Source organism: Convolutriloba macropyga, chromosome 5 (genome assembly GCF_964194025.1).
Source record: "Convolutriloba macropyga chromosome 5, txConMacr16.3, whole genome shotgun sequence".
Lineage (NCBI taxonomy): Eukaryota > Metazoa > Xenacoelomorpha > Acoela > Convolutidae > Convolutriloba > Convolutriloba macropyga.
The window spans coordinates 29,734,175-29,759,174 of record NC_134472.1 but is presented as its reverse complement, the minus strand read 5'-3'; the positions used below and the strand labels follow the sequence as shown (position 1 = coordinate 29,759,174).

The following is a 25,000-nucleotide window of genomic DNA, read 5'->3' as shown; positions in this document are numbered from 1 at the left end:
TTATTACTATTATTATTAAAATTATTATTATTATTATTATTATTAGTAGTAGTAATAATATTGTTTATAATGTTAAAAATTTTAATTTTATTATTACTATTATTATTACTTTTATCAATATTATTATAGTTTGATTATTATTATTATTATTATTATTTTATTATTAATATTATTATTATTAATATTATCATTATTATTATTCTTTATAATATTTTTTGTTTTTAATACTATTGTTATTTTTATTACTATTATTATTATTATTATTATTATTATTTTTATTATTATTCATATTCATATTATTATTATTATTATTATTATTATTATTATTATTAATATTATTATTATTATTATTATTATTATTATATTTATTATTATTATTATTATTGTTATAATAAGTACACGACAAAACACCACTAACACAATCGTTGTAGTGTCAAACGAAAATTATTTCTACTTCAACTTCCGTTAAGGGTGCTCTGTAATTAAAATTTCTGTTTTTTTGCTAACTTTAATCTGTGATTATCAAAAATGCAGCATTTATTTTTGATTTTTTAACTAACAAAGTATCTATATCTACCATATTCGAAGAAACAGGTGTTTCTGGTGGACAAACAGCATTAGCAGGGCTAGTTTGGGACCAATCTTGGACTGTTAAAATCCAAAACTATTTCGGATTTTAATCAATCGGTCTTTTTTTAAATTAATTTAGTCGATCTTTCTTATATTAGGTAAAAAAACAGAACATTTCAAATCAAAGCTCAGTAGTGATAGGTCCAATTGGCTTTCTTATCAGCTGCAAGTTAACGCATCTAGTGTTTTACTTGATAGTTTATGGTCGTTTTTGACTTCCAAAGACATTTGATTTTTAAATAAAAAATGGCTTATAGAAATTTGCCAATTTTTGAATAGATTTTTGTCAATTTGTAGCTTAGTGTCAGCAAAAAAGCGAAAGACTCTTTTTTCTACCGATATGAAATTTGTCCTCTATTGCGGTTTTACTTCTTAGTTTATGGTTTTCTGGCTTTGGTACTACTAGATTTCATATTTTTTTAAAGTGTTTGCACATTTTTCAGTTTTCCTAGTTTTATCACATTATCACGTTATTGACAGTCAAAAATTCACATTAATGGCGTTCAAAGTAAGGCACCATTGAAAATATTAAAATCTTTATAGATATAGATTATGGTTTTCTCGGCTCCGACACTACTTTCTCGAAGAATTTAAGTAATTTTTTTTTTAATTTTGTCTTTAACTGTCGTTTTTGCTTTTTTTTAGTCGTATGAAATTGTCTGTACAATGACAGGGCTTCTTTGGCATTTACAAGAAGAATACATGAGCCGATATTATGATATTAGGAGATAGCTGATGGCTTTCATGACTTTGAAAAGAATTATTTTCCAAAATTAAAAAAAAAAAACATTTTTTAACTTTGCAATTTTTTTTCTTCCTTTTTTTGTCTGTTAGTTACCTAGTCTCGTTATTTACAGGCCGAATATGAAATTATTGTTGACAACGGACGGCGTAAAAAGTGAATGTTGTCGCAAAATCTAAGCTTTCAAATGATTTCTATATGACTTTTTTTGGCTAAGACACCGGTTTTTCACACAAAAAAGTAAACTAATTTTTGGTTTTCGTCCTATTTCAGATTCTTTTTTAGACGTAACACATATTCTTGATAAGTGCAGGTCGTAATGATTTCCTTTGGCAGAATAAAGGAACCTATTTCTTTTTATAATTAATGGCTTTCATGACTTTGGAAACATTCTTTTTTTTCGAAAAAAAAATTCAAATATTACCTAAATTTGCCTTTTTTTTCTTTTTGTCTACTTTTTACCTAGTTATTTTTACTGAAAAGTCAAATATGACATCATCAGTGCTCGAAGAAAGTGCACTCGAACAGATTTTGAGGCCCAAAGCATGGCTTTACGGCTTCGAAAGCGTTTTCTGGCAAATTTTAATCGATATTTTGTTGGTTGCCTATTCGTTGTTCTTTTTGTAACGGCATAGAAAATTGAACACCAACAGTTCTCAATTCCTTTCTACAGAAGCATTGATAACCGTAAATCTATGTTATATTTTAGTCGATTTCTAATGGTTTTCATTACTTTGAAATTAAATGTTTTTTAAAAAAAGTAAGCGATTTTTTTTTGAATTTTACTGTTGTTGTTCTTTATTGTCTAATTGTTACCAAGCCTTATTTTGGACTTGGTCTGTATCTTTCTTGTTGAATTACGAGCTATTTTGTTTAGTTTCAGTTTTTTCTGATGCTATTTTGACTTTGTTATTAGCTTTTGTTTTTAAAACGGACATAAATTTTTTATGTAATTAATGTTTGTTGTTGTTTGATTCTGCTGTTCATCTTGACTCGCTTTCTTAATATTGGCATATCTCATCAATCTTATGCAGCATTTTCAACTACACTGAGTTTGTTACTTTGGAGGCTATCTTTTTGTTCCTCTGAGTTATTTGCTTTGGTGGCGATCTTTTTGTTCATACACCAGTTTTTTTTTTGAAAAAAACTTGAATTTTTGGGGTTTTTTTTTATCTGTTCCTCATTTGGTAAACAATTATGCCAAAATTGTGGATGAGCGGGGTCGAAATCTTATGTACAATCGCACATTACCGAACCTCTTTGTTCACATATGTACATGACTTTGACTTTTGTATTTGTTAAGAAGACTGCAGGTGATGTAAATTGATAGTTGAATTACTTGACGCATTTTGTTATGTACGTCTGTTAATAAGGTTAATAATACTACTGCTTTTTGATACTTGTTATTAACGGTTCGATTCTATGGCCTTGGGCCTCGTTTTAACCCATTAATCAACCGATGCATTAGAAGGCTGTGGGTTAACTTCAACAAAAAACTTAAGGAAATAAAGCTGTTTGACTAAACAGGGCACTTTTTAATGATGTCAAAGTGTGCTCATCTGTTCAAGAACAATCATGAATAGCAAATTGAGATAATGAATATGAGGACCATAAGTATGTTTTTTGTAAGAGTTTTCAGGTGACATTTTGAGTTAGATTTGACGGATTTTTAAACATTTAAAAAAAAAACATTTGTACGCTTGAATAGTTTTGATGCAACACGATGAGCGAACGTCATTTTTCATGTTACAATATTTCCAAAATTCTTCAAAAGAACTCATTTGAACGCATCAGATTGACAAACAAGAGGAATAATTATTGTAAAAAAAACAAAAAAGAAATTTGAGTTTCACTAACTTCTAAAACTTAATCCTTAATGAATCTATTTGATTTTCTTTTCAGAAATGTTCGTCTTCTATTTGGTATTTTCTCTTTCATATTTCTCAGCTGTAATTTTATTTGTCCGTCTCTTTTGAAGTTGACTCTTTTAATTTAATATATCAGTTGCCTAAATTTTCTCCAGTTTCATTCATTTCGTATCTGTCCTTCATAAAAGTGCCCTCACTGCAAAAAAAGCCATAACACTGCAAGTACGGATACAAATTTAAGTTCTTTGAATATCCATCAGGTTAGCGTTTGATTTTTTGATTGTTATCCTAACTATTGAGGAGCAGTAACAAACAAGAATGGTTGATTTTTTCATAAATATTCCTCAGCTGTTTATGAACGTGAACGAACAAGCGTTTTTAATTTTTTTTTCAAAAATATTGCTCAATAATCACTTTCATCTGTAATACCGTAATACATTTGACACTGGAAAAGTGGTTAAGGATAAATAACCCACAATCATTAGATAATCTCGATCTCCGCTGTTTTTGTCAACTGCCTTTTTTTCCTGGCCAGTGTAAACTGATGACGTTTCAATAATGAAACCGTTTAATGTAGTGGCCAATGTTTCTGCTGCTCTTCTTTCGTTTGACTCTACAAAATTGGATGGCCTCAATTGCTCATAATTAACAAGTTCTGTTTATTGGAAGCCTTCCACGTACACTTCTGGCGTCTGTCCAATTGGTTCATACACACACACACACACACACACAAACACTATTCCCTTTTTCATTGTCAAATCTTGTTTATTGACGCTTGGCGATGCAAAAGGTGGAATGTCGAGATCGAGATCGAACACTGCTAGCAAGAAAATGAACTTTTTCATGAATCATTTTGTTTTCTATTGAGTTATCAAATGCAGTTGAACTTTTTTGTGAAAGGATTTAAAAGGATTAAATCATAGTTCATGAGGTAAACTTCTGAAATTAATCTCATCATCTAGTTCTGATTTTAGTTAAATTTACGAGATTAGTTTTTATTAGGTTAAATTTTGTTCTCTTAATTTGTTCACTTTAACACAGTTGTGATGCAAATGAACTACGCATACCTTGGAATTTTAATTACAAAAATTATTTAAATGTGTTGAAAAAGTTACGTTGTGAATTGTGCGGCTAAAATGGTGAGTAAATTTCACGTGAATTCTACTTACAAAAGATAGCAAGTAGGTTTCACAAATTCGTAAGCTTTGTCTACAATTCCCCTTGTTAGGCCAGCAAAGTTCGTTTTCGTCAAACGACTTGTAATGCTCATTCTCACACAGGCAGTCTCTCGTTCTTCATTTCGCTTTTTGCTTTTGTTGATTTATGATTTTCTATAACACAATTTCCTGTTAACGGAGAATGGTTCTTTGATTTTGTTTTTTTTGGCTACCTCAAGGGATTTGAATATAGAGGTACACATTAAGATTTTAATTTTTTTGAAACTGTTTTTGGACACTTCAATCCTCATTGTTATCTGAAAATAAACACTGGGTACATAGCCAACAACTATAAGTACCACCAAAGTCTTTTTCATATCGTCACCTTCTGTTTCACTCAACTTCAGAATTAAATAATGAAAAAGTTCAAATCCGACTCATTTTTAGAGAAAATGGTTCAGGTCGAATTGTGCTTCAAATACTATGGAGATCATAATGCTCCAGGGCAATGCGGAAATAGACAAAGTGATTCTGACAATCACATCACAGAGTGTGTTTCTGTAAATGAGTACATTGTCTAAAAAGACAACACTAGTCCCAAGTCTGGCGGTTGCAGAATGAGGTTTGACACAAATTTTTCTAAATATTTTCCTCTTAATAATTACTTTCATCTGTAATACTGTTATACATTTGACACTAGAAAAGTGGTTAAGGATAAATAACCCACAATCAATAGATAATCTCGATCTCCGCTGTTTTTGTCAACTGCCTTTTTTCCTGGCCAGTGTAAGCTTATGACGTTTCAATGACGAAACCGTTTAATGTAGTGGCCAATGTTTCTGCTGCTCTTCTGTCGTTTGACTCTACAAAAATTAGATGGCCTCAATTGCTCATAATCAACAAGTTCTGTTTGTTAGAAGCCTTCCACGTACACTTCTGTCGTCTGTCCAATTGGTTCATACACACACACACACACACACACAAACATTATTCCCTTTTTCATTGTCAAATCTTGTTTATTGACACTTGGCGCTGCAAAAGGTGGAATATCGAGATCGAGATCGAACACTGCTACCAAGAAAATGAACTTTTTCATGAATCATTTTGTTTTCTATTGAGTTATGAAATGCAGTTGAACTTTTTTGTGAAAGGATTTAAAAGGATTGATTCATAGTTTATGAGGGAAACTTCTGAAATTAATCTGATCTAGTTCTGATTTTAGTTAAATTTACGAGATTAGTTTTTATTAGGTTAAATTTTGTTCTCTTAATCTGTTCACTTTAACACAGTTGTGATGCAAATGAACTACGCATACATTGGAATTTTAATTACAAAAATTTTTAAACTGTGTTGAAAAAGTTACGTTGTGAATTGTGCGGCTAAAATGGTGAGTAAATTTCACGTGAAATCTACTTACAAAAGATAGCAAGTAGGTTTCACAAATTCATAAGCTTAGTCTACAATCCCCCACTTAGGCCAGCAAAGTTCGTTTTCGTCAAACGACTCGTAATGCTCATTCTCACACAGGCAGTCTCTCGTTCTTCATTCCGCTTTTTGCTTTTTTTGATTTATGATTTTCTATAACACTGTTTCCTGTTAACGGAGAATGGTTCTCTGTTTTTTATTTGGCTACCTCATGGGATATAAATATAAAGGTACACATTAAGATTTTCATTTTTTTGAAACTGTTTTTGCGACACTTCAATCCTCATTGTTATCTGAAAATAAACACTGGTTACATAGCCAACAACTATAAGTACCACCAAAGTCTTTTTCATATCGTCAACTTCTGTTTCACTCAACTTCAGAATTAAATAATGAAAAAGTTCAAATCCGACTCATTTTTAGAGAAAATGGTTTAGATCGAATTGTGCTTCAAATACTACGGAGATCATAATGCTCCAGAGCAATGCGGAAATAGAAGAAGTGATTCTGACAATCACCTCACAGAGTGTGTTTCTGTAAATGAGTACATTGTCTACAAAGACAACACTAGTCCCAAGTCTGGCGGTTGCAGAATGAGGTTTGACACAACTTTTTCTAAATATTTTCCTCTTAATAATCACTTTCATCTGTGATACCGTTATACATTTGACACTAGAAAAGTGGTTAAGGATAAATAACCCGCAATCAATAGATAATCTCGATCTCCGCTGTTTTTGTCAACTGCCTTTTTTCCTGGCCAGTGTAAACTTATGACGTTTCAATGATGAAACCGTTTAATATAGTGGCCAATGTTTCTGCTGCTCTTCTGTCGTTTGACTCTACGAAAATTAGATGGCATGGCCTCAATTGCTCATAATCAACAAGTTCTGTTTTTTAGAAGACTTCCACGTACACTTCTGGCGTCTGTCCAATTGGTTCATACACACACACACACACACACACACACACACACACACACACACACAAACACTATTCCCTTTTTCATTGTCAAATCTTGTTTATTGACACTTGGCGCTGCAAAAAGTGGAATGTCGAGATCGAGATCGAACACTGCTACCAAGAAAATGAACTTTTTCATGAATCATTTTGTTTTCTATTGAGTTATCGAATTCAGTTGAACTTTTTTTGTGAACGGATATAAAAGGATTGATTCATAGTTTATGAGGGAAACTTCTGAAATTAATCTGATCTAGTTCTGATTTTAGTTAAATTTACGAGATTAGTTTTTATTAGGTTAAATTTTGTTCTCTTAATTTGTTCACTTTAACCCAGTTGTAATGCAAATGAACTACGCATACATTGTGAATTTTAGTTACGAAAATTATTAAAATGTGTTGAAAAGGTTACGTTGTGAATTGTGCTGCTAAAATGGTGAGTAAATTTCACGTGAATTCTACTTACAAAAGATAGCAAGAAGGTTTCACAAATTCGTAAGCTTTGTCTACAATCTCCCCCTTAGGCCAGCAAAATTCGTTTTCGTCAAACGACTCGTAATGCTCATTCTCACACAGGCAATCTCTCGTTCTTCATTCCGCTTTTTGCTTTTGTTGATTTATGATTTTCTATAACACTGTTTCCTGTTAACGGAGAATGGTTCTTTGTTTTTGTTCTTTTTTAGCTACCTCATGGGATATAAATATAAAGGTACACATTAAGATTTTAATTTTTTTGAAACTGTTTTTGGACACTTCAATCCTCATTGTTATCTGAAAAAAACACTGGGTACATAGCCAACAACTATAAGGAGCACCAAAGTCTTTTTCATATCGTCAACTTCTGTTTCACTCAACTTCAGAATTATTAATGAAAAAGTTCAAATCCGACTCATTTTTAGAGAAAATGGGTTAGGTCGAACTGTGCTTCAAAGACTACGGAGATCATAATTTTCCAGAGCAATGCGGAAATAGACAAAGTGATTCTGACAATCACATCACAGAGTGTGTTTCTGTAAATGAGTACATTGTCTACAAAGACAACACTAGTCCCAAGTCTGGCGGTTGCAGAATGAGGTTTGACACAACTTTTTCTAAATATTTTCCTCTTAATATTCACTTTCATCTGTGATACCGTTATACATTTGACACTAGAAAAGTGGTTAAGGATAAATAACCCGCAATCAATATATAATCTCGATCTCCGCTGTTTTAGTCAACTGCCTTTTTTCCTGGCCAGTGTAAACTTATGACGTTTCAATGATGAAACCGTTTAATATAGTGGCCAATGTTTCTGCTGCTCTTCTGTCGTTTGACTCTACGAAAATTAGATGGCCTCAATTGCTCATAATCAACAAGTTCTGTTTTTTAGAAGACTTCCACGTACACTTCTGGCGTCTGTCCAATTGGTTCATACACACACACACACACACACACACACACACACACACACACAAACACTATTCCCTTTTTCATTGTCAAATCTTGTTTATTGACACTTGGCGCTGCAAAAAGTGGAATGTCGAGATCGAGATCGAACACTGCTACCAAGAAAATGAACTTTTTCATGAATCATTTTGTTTTCTATTGAGTTATCAAATTCAGTTGAACTTTTTTTGTGAACGGATATAAAAGGATTGATTCATAGTTTATGAGGGAAACTTCTGAAATTAATCTGATCTAGTTCTGATTTTAGTTAAATTTACGAGATTAGTTTTTATTAGGTTAAATTTTGTTCTCTTAATTTGTTCACTTTAACCCAGTTGTAATGCAAATGAACTACGCATACATTGTGAATTTTAGTTACGAAAATTATTAAAATGTGTTGAAAAGGTTACGTTGTGAATTGTGCTGCTAAAATGGTGAGTAAATTTCACGTGAATTCTACTTACAAAAGATAGCAAGAAGGTTTCACAAATTCGTAAGCTTTGTCTACAATCTCCCCCTTAGGCCAGCAAAATTCGTTTTCGTCAAACGACTCGTAATGCTCATTCTCACACAGGCAATCTCTCGTTCTTCATTCCGCTTTTTGCTTTTGTTGATTTATGATTTTCTATAACACTGTTTCCTGTTAACGGAGAATGGTTCTTTGTTTTTGTTCTTTTTTAGCTACCTCATGGGATATAAATATAAAGGTACACATTAAGATTTTAATTTTTTTGAAACTGTTTTTGGACACTTCAATCCTCATTGTTATCTGAAAAAAACACTGGGTACATAGCCAACAACTATAAGGAGCACCAAAGTCTTTTTCATATCGTCAACTTCTGTTTCACTCAACTTCAGAATTATTAATGAAAAAGTTCAAATCCGACTCATTTTTAGAGAAAATGGTTTAGGTCGAACTGTGCTTCAAAGACTACGGAGATCATAATTTTCCAGAGCAATGCGGAAATAGACAAAGTGATTCTGACAATCACATCACAGAGTGTGTTTCTGTAAATGAGTACATTGTCTACAAAGACAACACTAGTCCCAAGTCTGGCGGTTGCAGAATGAGGTTTGACACAACTTTTTCTAAATATTTTCCTCTTAATATTCACTTTCATCTGTGATACCGTTATACATTTGACACTAGAAAAGTGGTTAAGGATAAATAACCCGCAATCAATATATAATCTCGATCTCCGCTGTTTTAGTCAACTGCCTTTTTTCCTGGCCAGTGTAAACTTATGACGTTTCAATGATGAAACCGTTTAATATAGTGGCCAATGTTTCTGCTGCTCTTCTGTCGTTTGACTCTACGAAAATTAGATGGCCTCAATTGCTCATAATCAACAAGTTCTGTTTTTTAGAAGACTTCCACGTACACTTCTGGCGTCTGTCCAATTGGTTCATACACACACACACACACACACACACACACACACACAAACACTATTCCCTTTTTCATTGTCAAATCTTGTTTATTGACACTTGGCGCTGCAAAAAGTGGAATGTCGAGATCGAGATCGAACACTGCTACCAAGAAAATGAACTTTTTCATGAATCATTTTGTTTTCTATTGAGTTATCAAATTCAGTTGAACTTTTTTTGTGAACGGATATAAAAGGATTGATTCATAGTTTATGAGGGAAACTTCTGAAATTAATCTGATCTAGTTCTGATTTTAGTTAAATTTACGAGATTAGTTTTTATTAGGTTAAATTTTGTTCTCGTAATTTGTTCACTTTAACCCAGTTGTAATGCAAATGAACTACGCATACATTGTGAATTTTAGTTACGAAAATTATTAAAATGTGTTGAAAAGGTTACGTTGTGAATTGTGCTGCTAAAATGGTGAGTAAATTTCACGTGAATTCTACTTACAAAAGATAGCAAGAAGGTTTCACAAATTCGTAAGCTTTGTCTACAATCTCCCCCTTAGGCCAGCAAAATTCGTTTTCGTCAAACGACTCGTAATGCTCATTCTCACACAGGCAATCTCTCGTTCTTCATTCCGCTTTTTGCATTTGTTGATTTATGATTTTCTATAACACTGTTTCCTGTTAACGGAGAATGGTTCTTTGTTTTTGTTCTTTTTTAGCTACCTCATGGGATATAAATATAAAGGTACACATTAAGATTTTAATTTTTTTGAAACTGTTTTTGGACACTTCAATCCTCATTGTTATCTGAAAAAAACACTGGGTACATAGCCAACAACTATAAGGAGCACCAAAGTCTTTTTCATATCGTCACCTTCTGTTTCACTCAACTTCAGAATTAAATAATGAAAAAGTTCAAATCCGACTCATTTTTAGAGAAAATGGTTCAGGTCGAATTGTGCTTCAAATACTATGGAGATCATAATGCTCCAGGGCAATGCGGAAATAGACAAAGTGATTCTGACAATCACATCACAGAGTGTGTTTCTGTAAATGAGTACATTGTCTAAAAAGACAACACTAGTCCCAAGTCTGGCGGTTGCAGAATGAGGTTTGACACAACTTTTTCTAAATATTTTTCTCTTAATAATCACTTTCATCTGTAATACCGTTATACATTTGACACTGGAAAAGTGGTTAAGGATAAATAACCCACAATCATTAGATAATCTCGATCTCCGCTGTTTTTGTCAACTGCCTTTTTTTCCTGGCCAGTGTAAACTGATGACGTTTCAATAATGAAACCGTTTAATGTAGTGGCCAATGTTTCTGCTGCTCTTCTTTCGTTTGACTCTACAAAATTGGATGGCCTCAATTGCTCATAATTAACAAGTTCTGTTTATTGGAAGCCTTCCACGTACACTTCTGGCGTCTGTCCAATTGGTTCATACACACACACACACACACACACACACACACACACACACACACACACACACACACAAACACTATTCCCTTTTTCATTGTCAAATCTTGTTTATTGACACTTGGCGATGCAAAAGGTGGAATGTCGAGATCGAGATCGAACACTGCTAGCAAGAAAATGAACTTTTTCATGAATCATTTTGTTTTCTATTGAGTTATCAAATGCAGTTGAACTTTTTTGTGAAAGGATTTAAAAGGATTGATTCATAGTTCATGAGGGAAACTTCTGAAATTAATCTCATCTAGTTCTGATTTTAGTTAAATTTACGAGACTAGTTTTTATTAGGTTAAATTTTGTTCTCTTAATTTGTTCACTTTAAGACAGTTGTGATGCAAATGAACTACGCATACATTGGTATTTTAATTACAAAAATTATTAAAATGTGTTGAAAAAGTTACGTTGTGAATTGTGCGACTAAAATGGTGAGTTAATTTCACGTGAATTCTACTTACAAAAGATAGCAAGTAGGCTTCACAAATTCGTAAGCTTTGTCTACAATCCCCCCTTAGGCCAGCAAAGTTCGTTTTCGTCAAAAGACTTGTAATGCTCATTCTCACACAGGCAGTCTCTCGTTCTTTCTTCCGCTTTTTGCTTTTGTTGATTTATGATTTTCTATAACATTGTTTCCTGTTAATGGAGAATGGTTCTTTGTTTTTGTTTTTTTTTGGCTACCTCATGGGATATAAATATAAAGGTACACATTAAGATTTTAATTTTTTCTTGAAACTGGTTTTGGACACTTCAATCTTCATTGTCATCTGAAAATAAACACTCGGTACATAGCCAACAACTATAAGTACCACCAAAGTCTTTTTCATATCGTCAACTTCTGTTTCACTCAACTTCAGAATTAAATAATGAAAAAGTTCAAATCCGACTAATTTTTAGACAAAATGGTTTAGGTCGAATTGTGCTTCAAATACTACGGAGATCATAATGCTCCAGAGCAATGCGGGAGCATACAGAGTGATTCTGACAATCACATCACAGAGTGTGTTTCTGTAATTGAGTACATTGTCTACAAAGACAATACTAGTCACAAGTCTGGCTTTTGCAGAATGAGGTTTGACACAACTTTTTCTAAATATTTTTCTCTTAATAATCACTTTCATCTGTAATACCGTTATACATTTGACACTGGAAAAGTGGTTAAGGTTAAATAACCCACAATCGTTAGATAATCTCGATCTCCGCTGTTTTTGTCAACTGCCTTTTTTCCTGGCCAGTGTAAACTGATGACGTTTCAATGATGAAACCGTTTAAAGTAGTAGCCAATATTTCTGCTGCTCTTCTGTCGTTTGACTATACAAAGTTAGATGGCCTCAATTGCTCATAATCAACAAGTTCTGTTTATTGGAAGCCTTCCACGTACACTTCTGGCCTCTGTCCAATTGGTTCATACACACACACATACACACAGACACACACAAAAAATATTCCCTTTTTTATTGTCAAATCTTGTTTATTGACACTTGGCGCTGCAAAAGGTGGAATGTCGAGATCGAGATCGAACACTGCTACCGAGAAAATGAACTTTTTCATGAATCATTTTGTTTTCTTTTGAGTTATCAAATGCAGTTGAACTTTTTTGTGAAAGGATTTAAAAGGATTGATTCATAGTTCATGAGGGAAACTTCTGAAATTAATCTGATCTAGTTCTGATTTTAGTTAAATTTACGAGATTAGTTTTTATTAGGTTAAATTTTGTTCTCTTAATTTGTTCACTTTAACACAGTTGTGATGCAAATGAACTACGCATACATTGGAATTTTAATTACAAAAATTATTAAAATGTGTTGAAAAAGTTACGTTGTGAATTGTGCGGCTAAAATGGTGAGTTAATTTCACGTGAATTCTACTTACAAAAGATAGCAAGTAGGCTTCACAAATTCGTAAGCTTTGTCTACAATCCCCCCCTTAGGCCAGCAAAGTTCGTTTTCGTCAAACGACTCCTAATGCTCATTCTCACACAGGCAGTCTCTCGTTCTTCATTCCGCTTTTTGCTTTTGTTGATTTATGATTTTCTATAACACTGTTTCCTGTTAATGGAGAATGGTTCTTTGTTTTTTTTGGCTACCTCATGGGATATAAATACAAAGGTACACATTAAGATTTTGTTTTTTTAAAACTGTTTTTGGACACTTCAATCCTCATTGTTATCTGAAAATAAACACTGGGTACATAGCCAACAACTATAAGTACCAGCAAAGTCTTTTTCATATCGTCAACTTCTGTTTCACTCAACTTCAGAATTAAATAATGAAAAAGTTCAAATCCGTCTAATTTTTAGACAAAATGGTTTAGGTCGAATTGTGCTTCAAATACTACGGAGATCATAATGCTCCAGAGCAATGCGGAAATGGACAGAGTGATTCTGACAATCACATCACAGAGTGTGTTTCTGTAAATGAGTACATTGTCTACAAAGACAACACTAGTCCCAAGTCTGGCGGTTGCAGAATGAGGTTTGACACAACTTTTTCTAAATATTTTTTCTCTATATATTGCCACGTTTCGGTCATTTCAGCACCGGTGCCATTCTATGATATGTTGCGATTATAATTCCTTTGCAGCAAAAATTTTTGGTTCAAAACGTATTAAATGTTGTAATACTTTCAGTTTGACAGTGAAACACTAATAACGTTTCCATGTTTATCAGTTGGTTTTAGCAAGACCATTTTGCTTTTTCGTAAACATTGATTACTTGTCCGTATCCAGAAACATCAATGGCTCTACGCATAATTTCTTAAACGATGCTGCTATGATTGCTAATAAATCCACATATGAACCTTATATGGTATCAAAGAGTCAAATATGACAATTCTGCCTTCTTTAAGCCTCCAAACACGTTTATTTTAAAAGTTTGACGTCTTGGCATATTTAAAAAATATGGTTGCATGTGCTATTTATGGTTCCTAAATTGTTCTTTTATAGTTCTCCGGCGAACCATAAATGGTCCAATTATATAAAACAGTATTTCAAAAAATGCACTACGTTTGTTAATGCATACATGAAGCCAGCACCCAACGCAGACTAGAATTAGAGGCAACAGCTGCCATATACTGCAACATGGCAAGGTACATATATCAATTTTTTTTATCAAAATTACGTTATTTTAATGGTTCAAATTTTGTCCAAAATCTTGCTATTGCAGTTTTCAAGACTTCATAATTTATTGCTGTTATGGTGAAGCGCTAATTTCAGCTAAAAGGGAATTATAATCGCAACATATTATTTCCTAATTTATGACTTTAAATCGATTTGATTTTTTAAATGGGTTTAACAAGTCGTACAGAAATCGTCTTCTGTAGTAGAGTGTGTTTGCTGAGCGAGTTTACGAATTCAGCTGCTACGAAATTATTAGTGATTTCGCGGAGCGTTTCCACTACTTAATTTGTATTTCGTAGATTAAACTTTCTGAGCCTCACTTTTAAATGGTATTCGCGTCGCAAATACCGGAATAAATTTTAGACTGATGTTTCGCTTAGAGAAACTAGAGTTATATCTGATATTCTGAGTTGAGTGATTCGCGGAGCCGAACTAAAATCAAAGAGAGTCAACTGAAAATTGAATTTAGATTCAAGAGAATGAATAAATAGGAACCGCAGAATTTTGATCATCAATTTTATCATAACGTATCATAACTAAAATGGAAATTTGCGGTAAAACAAAACGAGCAGACATCATGAACAGACAATTAAATTACAAGGTTAAGTAAATAAATTTAGCGGGCATGAACGAGGAAGATTTGATCTTCAAATCAAGATTGAACAAAATGAAATAAAGTTCAAATAAAACGAAAATTTGTAAAATATGCACTGGTTACTATAATTAATACTATAATGTTTGTGAAGAGTTTTACTTAATCTGAATCACTTTTATGGGTGCATTCCGCCTCGCGAACTGTCAATGAATTTTCGGGTCTTTCATAACTCGGAGAGACGTAGTATTGTGTTGAAAACGATTGAACTGGTGAACAGGGGCCTACTGTAAAATCTGTTTCGTGATCCTGATTACTGGAGGCAAATTTTTTGAATTTTTAATACAATTGATTTATTCTGTATTTGCTGCTGCTTTATCATCTGCCTTCGCTTTTGTCTTGATGGTGCCAAAGTAGATGATACAATTGGCGCACAAGTTTGTGTTGAAGCTAGTGATTCATCCTACTCAGTTACTGATGGGAAAGAGCGTTTGCGTTTTTGAGAGGTTTGTAATGCTTCTGCGGCTTTAGTAGCTGCCTTTCGTTTCGGTCGGGTTGGCGGCTCCACGACTACTATCGTTGTCTGCGGTAGGGATCTTTGAGGTGCAAAATCGATCACCGTTTCTGTAGGTTGTTGCGATGGTGCGGGTACAAGAGTTTTCTTTGGACTCGTCGACATGCGCACCCGCAACGTTCTCGAAACATTCGAATGTATTGATGATACTGCACTCATGTCATCTGCAATTATTTTGTGTTTTATCTTTTTGTTGCCATCCAATTTCCGTCTTGCTTCTTTGGCATGATGGTTGATCAGGTCTTCTGTAATTTCCCCGATGGTATTTTTGGTCTCCTTTCAGCGTAATTTTTCATTTCAGTTTGTCTCTCTGCTTTAGTTCCAAATCTGGCTTAATCAGATTTTCTTATAGTCACCTCCTGTTTTCCCGATTCTTTTATGATTGATGTGTATGCATCAGATTTTATCACAGATGACCCGGGTGCGAGAACCTCGTAAAGACCGTTCAGACTCTTTTTTGATCGTTTGCTTTTGGGCTTTTTCTTCGCCAGTTTCAATGTTAGCGAAGCCTCAGTTCTGGGTACTGCTTGACCAACGTCTGGGTGCGGAATTACTCTCGGTTTTTTTATTTGGGTCTGCATTACACCGTTGTACTGCGTCCTTGCTTAGTTGGTCTCTACTCATTTCCAGATCGATGTCGCTTCTCACATCATTGTACCACTGCTCGACTGAGATTAACTCGTCCCAGCGTGCTGTCTCCATGTCCAAATATTTTTTCAAAAACGGTTTATATAGGAGACTACTAGAATCAGGCTCGGTTTAAATTTTACTTAGTGGAGTATTTGCTTTTGTACCAAAATGCGCTTCAAACGGTGAAACACTAATAGTCTTTTGGCGACATATACGTAGTTGATAAATAACAGAGTTTATCGATGCTTTCAAATTAAAGTGATTTTGCGCCGCTGTTTTAATACAAGCTAAGCGATTTTTGATTGTTTGAGTGAGCCTCTCAACTAGTCCAACTGCTCTGTGATCGTGTATTGGAGCTACAATTAACTGCATATTATTTTGATTACAAAAGACTTTTATTTGATGGCCAATGTTGCACTGCGCTTGATCTAGTCTAATCGTACGAGGGATTCCACGTAGCAAAACATACTCTTGAAGAAACTTTAAAATATTTTCTGGATTTGCTCTGTCGGATACCTCCGCCGTGGGGAATTTAGAGAATCGATCTATAGATGCAAGAAAGTAGACTTCTTGATTCTTTTCATCATAGATTGGTCTGCCAAAATCAATTTGATTTTCTTCATTTGGTACTTTACACAAATTTAATGGTGTCTAATTACTAGAAGGAATGATAGACTTCAAATTTTTACCGATTTTGACGCAAGGGTTACATTTGGCCGTTTTTGTAATGATGTCCCGATGCATGTACGGCCACCAAGCATGTGGCGCCATATCCGTCATTCCCCAACTCCCTGGATGTGTGGCACGGATCTCTTCCACGTATGCGTCCTTTATAGAGTTGGGGATGGCGATCCGATCGTCAATACAGACGCAGCCGTTCTTTACGTGGTGATATTTTCAAAAACTGTGTATATAGGGGCTGATTTGGCGGAACCTATCCTCATTGTCCGTTAGTAAACAATCTCTGATTTCCTTGAGGATTGCGTCCTTTAATGTGAGACTGGCCATCAGGGTACTGGAAAAGATTTTTGACAAGGCAAAGTTAAAGGCGTGTGTATAGAGATCATCTGTTGATGGTGAAGTCACTGTCGTTGTATCCGTATTTGGGGTAGATGGTGTTGCTGGTATCGATGGGGCTGTAGATGGGCCTGCTTCATCGGCAAACCGTGCTTCTGATGGTGTTGAGTGTTTCAGTTGCATAAATGTTTCATCTTCAGAGTGCGACATCATTAAAACAATGTGGAATTTTTTGGCAATTTGTCGAAAACTACTTAAATCTTTATCCTACCGATCGTAGAGTGATTTAAGGCAAAAAGCGAACATTCGCGTTCTCGATTTTGGCATTGGAATGAGAGTTATTTGGAGTTAATTTGCTAATTGTATTGCCAATCTGCGTAATCGCCGAATATTCTCAATTTCGCTGTGCAATTTCACTGCATAATTTGTCATTGGAATCCGGATTATTCGAGGCCGGTTTTATAAGCGGATTTCACTCCGCAAAAGCAGTATAATTTTCTGCATTTAATAAAAAGCGTTTCGCACTGCGTTTAATTGCGTCCAATTTAGCAACAATGAAATGTTCATCATAAGTGGAAATATTAACAGCTTTTTGCTGAGGTTCGCGCGAGATATAATCGATTAATCCCATTTTGGAGCCAGGAAGATGATTTATTGAGAAACCAAAATGTAAAAGTCTATCGACCCCACGTGTTAGGCGGCTACTATACTATTTTTTTAGCTCTGTTTTCTCTCAATATAGATAACAACGCTCTATGATCGGTTATGACAGTGCAGGGCTTACCATAAAATAATATTCGACGGACCAAACAACACCCAATAATTCAATCTCGTTAACGCTATATCAATCTTCCACTGAAATTAAGAAGCGTGATGCAAAAGTTACAGTATGCCATCCGTTCGAGTACGCTGCTCTAATGCAAAACCCAAACTTTTACGAGAAGCATCGCATTTTATACGTGTTTCCAGATCGGGGTTAAAATGTTTTTTTCCGTTGTTTCTGCAATTTTCATTTTTATCAATTTGAAATGTTGTTCATGGTCATCTGTCCAGACAACTTTTGTATTTTTCTTAAGTAGAGGTCTAAGTGGGTGACACATTTGGAAAAAATTTGGTTTAAATTTACCGAGATGATGTACTGATCCCATAGAAGATCGCAATTTTTTGAGATTTGAGGGTGAAGATAATTTTTCAAGGGCATCAGTTTTATTGGATGATGATGTAATGCCTGTTTGAGTGATACCATGTCCGAGCCGTTCAATTTGATCTTTCGCGAAATGGCGTTTTGCTAAGTTGATACAAAGATTTTCCTGATCTAGTTTAAATAAACATTTTCGTACAAGATCAAGATGATGTTCAATTCTACCTCTACGTACTATCAATATATTGTCCAGAAAACGGAATGTGTTAGTCAGGCCGGCGAGCGTACAATCAATTGCTTGCTGAAATTCGGCAGGCATATCCGTAATCCCTAAAATCCCGTTTTAAAACGGTAGGTGCCGGTCATATCTCCGCTTACTATATTAAAGCTACAATGGCGGGCCTTATCGCGATGTAAAGTTATTTGGCTATACGCGTACTGCAAATCAAGTGTCGTAAAGTGAGCTGTTTCTTGCGGTGCATTTGACAGTGTTTGTAATATAGTTTGAATCAAGGAATCGATATTTGGCATCTTGTACTTATTTTTTTGTATGGCTCTGTTCGAGATCTTAGATTAGAATCTAAAGTTATTTTGATTGAGTGATCGTTTTTGACTGTGATAACGATTGGAGATATAAAAAACTGGTGGGAACAGCTTTACAATTTTTCAATATGTCCTTCGTTTAGTAATTTTCTGAGTTCGATCTTTACTTTTGGTTGAAGGTGGATTGGGGCACTTTTCTCCGTTTTTGATGTGTGACGCGATAACTTCTATGAAATTTTGAGTTGACAGTATAATGTTTTCATTTTCCCATTCTTGAAAATAATTCGGGAAATTTTTTGGCCAGAGATTGTTTTATTACACAAGGTGTTTCAACAATATTTACTTCTATGTTCGTTCACGGCTTTTGCTAAATAGTTATTGCTAATTGATCGAAAAGATCACGTCAAAGAATAGGTCGGAAACCGTCTGCAACTACCGCGATTTTTGCTTTTTGAGTTTTCCAATCGCTAAAATTAACTGGTGTTTTCAAAGTTCCGAGTGTTTCAACTATATCGTTGGAAAAAGATTTGGGTTCAAGTGGTTTTTCCCTGACCATTGTGCTTGCATGCAATTCAACATTATCTCCTTGGCAAGTGACATATTTTTGATAGTACAGCCTATATCAGAATCGAGGAGCAAATAGTAATCCGTATTTCCAATTTTTAACGCCATATTTTGCAAAGCCATTTGAAGTGTATTAATATTTTCCTACATTGCAACATAATTATTTTCAAAAGAGTCGTATTCAGAATTAAACTGTTCACTGTAGTTTATGTAATTTACATTTTGATTCTCTGGATTTACGTTTTGCTCTGTATTTTCAGAACTTTCTTCATTATTAATGCAAATGTCTTGACGAGAACTTCTTGTATTATTTGATTTTTTCCGACATACCTTTGCAAAATGATTGATCAGACTACAATGATTATATTTCTTACCCAGAGCAGCGCAAACCTGACGATGCGTTGAAGTCCAAGTTTGGCCACAACCTCTACACTGGACAGTTGCTGCTCAATTGTATGAATTTCTGCCTGATTGATTTCCGCGTGCATTCGCGCCGCGAAATCTACTGAAGGATTGTTTGGCATTAATTGCAGGGCCATTTGCGTTGTTGTTGTTGTTGTTGTTGGAAGATATTCGCTGTTGGTTTTGATGTCCCATCTCCATATTGACGGCTATTCTGATGGCTCTTTCGGGGTCTACTGCATCACGGAGGAGTTCACATTGAACCTCATCATCCAACATTTTAGTGATGATGATCTCTCTGATTATCACTTCCTCTCGATTTTCGAAGTCGCAGTTTTCCGCTAATTCTTTCAAAATGCTATAGATTTGTTCCACAGTTTCACCCTTCTCCTGTTTCCGCGAAAAAAAACACATAGCGATTGAAAGTGATGATTCTGGGTCGTATGAAAGCTATTTCCATCATTTCACATAGTTTGAGAGTAGAGAGGTCGTAGATGTTATCATGAGAAAATTTTTGCTTCATGAGAAAAAAGACGTCTTATTTCCGTCCCAATGCTGAGATAGAGGAGTGAGACACACTTTTGATCACATTGTGACCATGGTCTTTCGCCACACAAAATACCTGCCTCCGTAATTTTCTGGCATTTCAATTCCCATTTGAGCTTCAACTGACTGTTGCGGATTTGACGATCCCGTTCCGTTTGCTCTGTTGCATCCTCGATGGCCATTTGGTATTTTGGCTCCACCGGTAGTTTTACCTGTATTGGCTTTGGTTGGAGTAGTGTGTCCAACGTTATGTGCTCCCTTGCAGGGATTGCTAGTTTCACTTGGATGCACCCCTTCTCCCATCGTATTGGAGGGTCCGATGTAGCCCGTTTCCATAACGGTTCAAGGGAATGTGGGGTCTTACATGATTCGCGAGCTGACTGCGCCATGTCGTACAGAAATCGTCTTCTGTAGTTGGGTGTGTTTGCTGAGCGAGTTTACAAATTCAGCTGCTACGAAATTATTAGTGATTTTGCGGAGCGTTTCCATTACTAAATTTGTATTTCGTTGATTAAACTTTCTGAGCCTCACTTTTAAATGGTATTCGCGTCCCAAATACAGTGAAATCTTTTAGACCGAAATTTTGCTTAGCGAAACTAGAGTTATATCTGATAATCTGAGTTGACTGATTTGCGGAGCGGAATTAGAATTAAAGAGAGTCAACTGAAAATTGAATTTAGATTCCAGAGAATGAATAAATAGGAACAGCAGAATTTTGATCCGCAATTTGATCATAACGTATCATAACTAAAATAGAATTTTGCGGTAAAACAAAACGAGCAGACAGACTGAACAGACAATTAAATCACAATGTTAACTAAACAAATTTAGCAGGCATGAACGAGGAAGATTTGATCTTCAAATCAAGATTGAACAAAATGAAAAAAGGACTAAACTGAATTAAATTAAAGATTAAATGAAATTAGGGGTTTTAGCACTAGAAATGACAATGACTATTGTATACTATATCATATAACAGTTGGCGAAATCGAAACTACAATTATACATGTGTTATTTGGCAAGCAAATCTCTAACAGCGACTTTAGAAATGAATTACCGTAGACGAACTTCGACGCCTATCTTGCAAGTTTTTTTTTTACAAATTACTCTTATTTTGCAAGACGCAAGATCTGAACGCCTATCTTGCAAGAGTATTACAAGATTTTGCAAGATAGACATCAAAAAATGGTGAAGAAAGAAGTGCCATCTTAAAGACCGATTAACTCCAAGATCACCCGGGTTGACCACCATAAATGTTTCGTGCAAACCATACGTGCGGCATGTATGGTTGTATGGCTTCTTTGATACAATAAATAAGAAGACCATACAAAAATTTAAAGGTGATCTCGAATGACATCTTTTGGATCAGGCACATTCTCTTATGAGTTCAGTACATTGAATGGAGCTCTCGGTTCATAACAGAAATTTTCATGTCACTTTGCCTTCAATGACGTAATTGATAAATTCGTTTCCAGAAAAGTTGTTTAATGATGGTTTCGGTGGTTCATTCTATACAAACCAATTGTGAATAGATTGGTTAGCACTAAAAAGATCATTAAAAGGCCTCCACTATCTTCCAGGTTATGATTTAAAATGTTTTATTCGATATTTCGTTCCATAAATGAGACTTTTCTGTGACCCCCCTTCTTTTTGAGTTATTATGAGGTAGCAAGTACCAAAATAATCAGCTGAGACTAAGAAGACATATAAACCCTGCCCAAAGAGTTCGACGCTTATCTTGCAAGGGTCTTACATGATCGACGCTTACTTTGCAAGCTTCGTTCATATCCGACTGCTATTTTGCAAGAATTCTACAAGATCTTGCAACATGGTGCGTAATCTTAGCGGACTCCTGCGAAATTCTTGCAATATCTTGCAAGATAATCGTCAGCAATAGACTATGGTATGGGAACCATAACAATTTATGTTTTGATACAGAGTTGTCAAGAAATCATCACGTTGAACTCAGTTTAAATTTTTTCTCGATACTGTCTTAAACAAAAGATTGTTCATTGAACTGTTCACTGAGTCCTTTCCATGGTTTTCTGTTTTTGATGTTAGAAATATGTATTTAACATGGCTTTACAAATTTGTATGATCTCTGTATTGGTTGACAAGATACCCTGAAACTTGAATATTTCCAACACTTTTCAGGCTTTCTTTGTAACCTTTCATATAACATCTCAATTTAACAGCCTTTTGAGCAGTGTTCAGTTTTTCATGGCCAAGTTTAGGTCTCTAAATTTACATAGATTCCATATATATAAAACTCCAATATGGCTGGCAAGATTGTTGTTAACGGTCATTAAAAAGTATTTCGTTTATAAATTCTGATGTCTAGAAAAGCTTCATGAAAGTTTTTCCAAAACAATGACTGCTTATGATTTGAGAGCAGTCAGAAACAAAAAAATTTTGCCTCGGAAAAAGTAGAGATTGAGATCATTTTACAATGCTTACAATCGCGCACGAAAAGTAATTTCATTATTCATGTATTATATTTATAACTATTTATGCGTTTAATATTCATTTAATTAATTTCAACTCATCTGATTACTCTTTTTGTCCACTATTAGATTCGTGGGCAATATAATAAGTTTGTTAGCTGATCTCTATCGCAGCCTAAGTGTCTTTTGTCCATGAATAAAAACAAATTCTGCAATTTGATCTGTTCAGTTTCAAAATTAGTAAGTCCAATAAATGGTTTAAAAAATGGAGTAAACAAATTTCGTTGTCATTTTTGACAATTTTTTTTATTCTGAGGTTTTCTAAACAATATATACATCCAAATCATATTTTAAAATAACTGTTAGATGAAGATTCATTGATGCTGAATATCTGATATGCGTCAGTACTCATCATGACGATGTCTTCCCACAAGATTTCCTTCGAATCGAAATGTTGGATATTTTTGGGCAAAGGAGCAAATAAAACGCCTAGATCGAATCTATGAAAAGGGAATAATACTGAAATATATCGCTGGTCTCAAACAGGTCTCAATATTGTCTGTGGTAGAAACTCCGATCACAACCGCTTACCTGTCATATAAGTATCATATATGACGGACGAACAACGTATTTCCTAGTACAGTCCTTAAATGAATCCAATGAAATCGTATGTGATCCATATATGATTTCTAGGAAATCATGGTTTATTCTAAGTATTATCAATATTTTTCTACAGATTCTTCACTTTGTTTGTATTAATGAAGAATCGATGACGTGATTTCGAGTTTTATAAATCACGATTAATGTAAATTACGTGAAAGAATTTTACATTCTTCTTTCCAAAAAAAAATCACCGATGTGACTCTTCGTTGTGATTTTGTGACCTCATTATTAGATTTGTCATCGTCAAACCTTGAACTGAATTCAGTTAAATTTACACAGCTTATAACAACTACGGTTCCCTATAGAATGTGTTACCCGTAATAAATGATCAGAAGATTAAAAACGCACAAGCTGGGGGGGGGGGGGGGGGGTTAAAGTACGTTTCTGTTACATGGTCGAGCAACCTAATAAAATATGCTTCCAAAGTCTGCAGCCTGGCTTATGTCTGCCTAAAGTCTGATCATTAACGAGCTAGTTAAATTTTCCTTAACGAGCCGAAAACTTTTAATTAACGAGTCAAAAAGTTTTCATTAACGAGAACTTCCTAAGAAACTCCGGAGAAAAATGTTGAAGACCTGACAAAATAGGTTAATTTAAAAAGCGAATTATAAAAAAGCATCAACAAAAAGAAATAAATAGCATCAAAAGTATTAATCTAAAGCATCAAAAAGCTGTTCTTCTTTTCCATTTTTTAGCACCCCCAATCATGGTAAATATACCATAATGGGGGGCTATAATGGGAAAGACCCAAAACAATAGTCGTTTTTTTTTTTCAGGTTGTCTTCTGGGCCTCGGATGTTGTCTGGGCCTCGAATCATATATTATTAAATATCTTTCAACTCTGAAAAAATGCCCCTGGTTATCTTGTGGAGTGAGAACCAAAACTACTGAAAATTATAGGTGGATGATTAAAACTGGGCTCAGTGCTCCCATGTGGCTGAATAACACCCGCATCTGTTTCAAATTTGACCGATTCAGTAGTGGAAATTGTGGAGGTATCAGTGAGAACCCAACTTGTGCATATACTAATTCATGGACTGCCAACTTCAGAGACGACACACACAAGAAAGACGGAGACGGGTGTGGTATGCAGTGGGCTATTTTAGATGGTATTGTGGAAAATGCTACCTGAAAACAAAATCTGATCAGCACCTCTTATTGGGTTTGACCTCACCCAGGACCTCTATATCCTTCCTTATTTGAAACATTTTTAGTCCTGATCGGTGATATCATTGTTGCATTGTGGACCTGGGTTGATTTATTTTCTATTTCTGTTTTTCAATTTAACGTACAATAAATTTACGCTTTATTAAAACCATTTTGTCATTCTTGCATTTTTCTTATGCATGCAGAACTCTGTGATTTCATGTATATATATATATATATATATATATATATATATATATATATATATATATATATATATATATATATATACATATATATATATATATATATATATATATATATATATATATATATATATATATATATATATATATATATATATATATATATATATATATATAAAATATATATATATATATAATATATATATATTTATATTTTATGTATGTTATATATATATATATATGTATATATATATATATATATATATATATAAATATTAAAATCATACACTAATATCCAAAAGTTCTCAAAGCTAGATTTAAGCCTAATTTCATATCTAATATTCCAAACTATACTG

At 34.2% G+C, this 25,000-nt stretch overlaps 1 protein-coding gene across 1 annotated transcript in view; it reads left to right on the top strand.

Annotated features, from left to right (window-relative positions):
* LOC142340335 (uncharacterized) overlaps positions 1-24,477 on the top strand; it is a 46,944-nt gene extending 22,467 nt beyond the window's left edge. The window contains exons 4-6 of the mRNA XM_075390910.1: positions 11,971-12,069; positions 13,373-13,533; positions 24,193-24,477. Of these exons, the coding sequence (XP_075247025.1) occupies positions 11,971-12,069; positions 13,373-13,533; positions 24,193-24,424 (492 nt within the window). The 3' untranslated portion in view covers positions 24,425-24,477. The remainder of the gene's footprint in view (positions 1-11,970; positions 12,070-13,372; positions 13,534-24,192) is intronic.
* Positions 24,478-25,000: the final 523 nt, after the last annotated feature.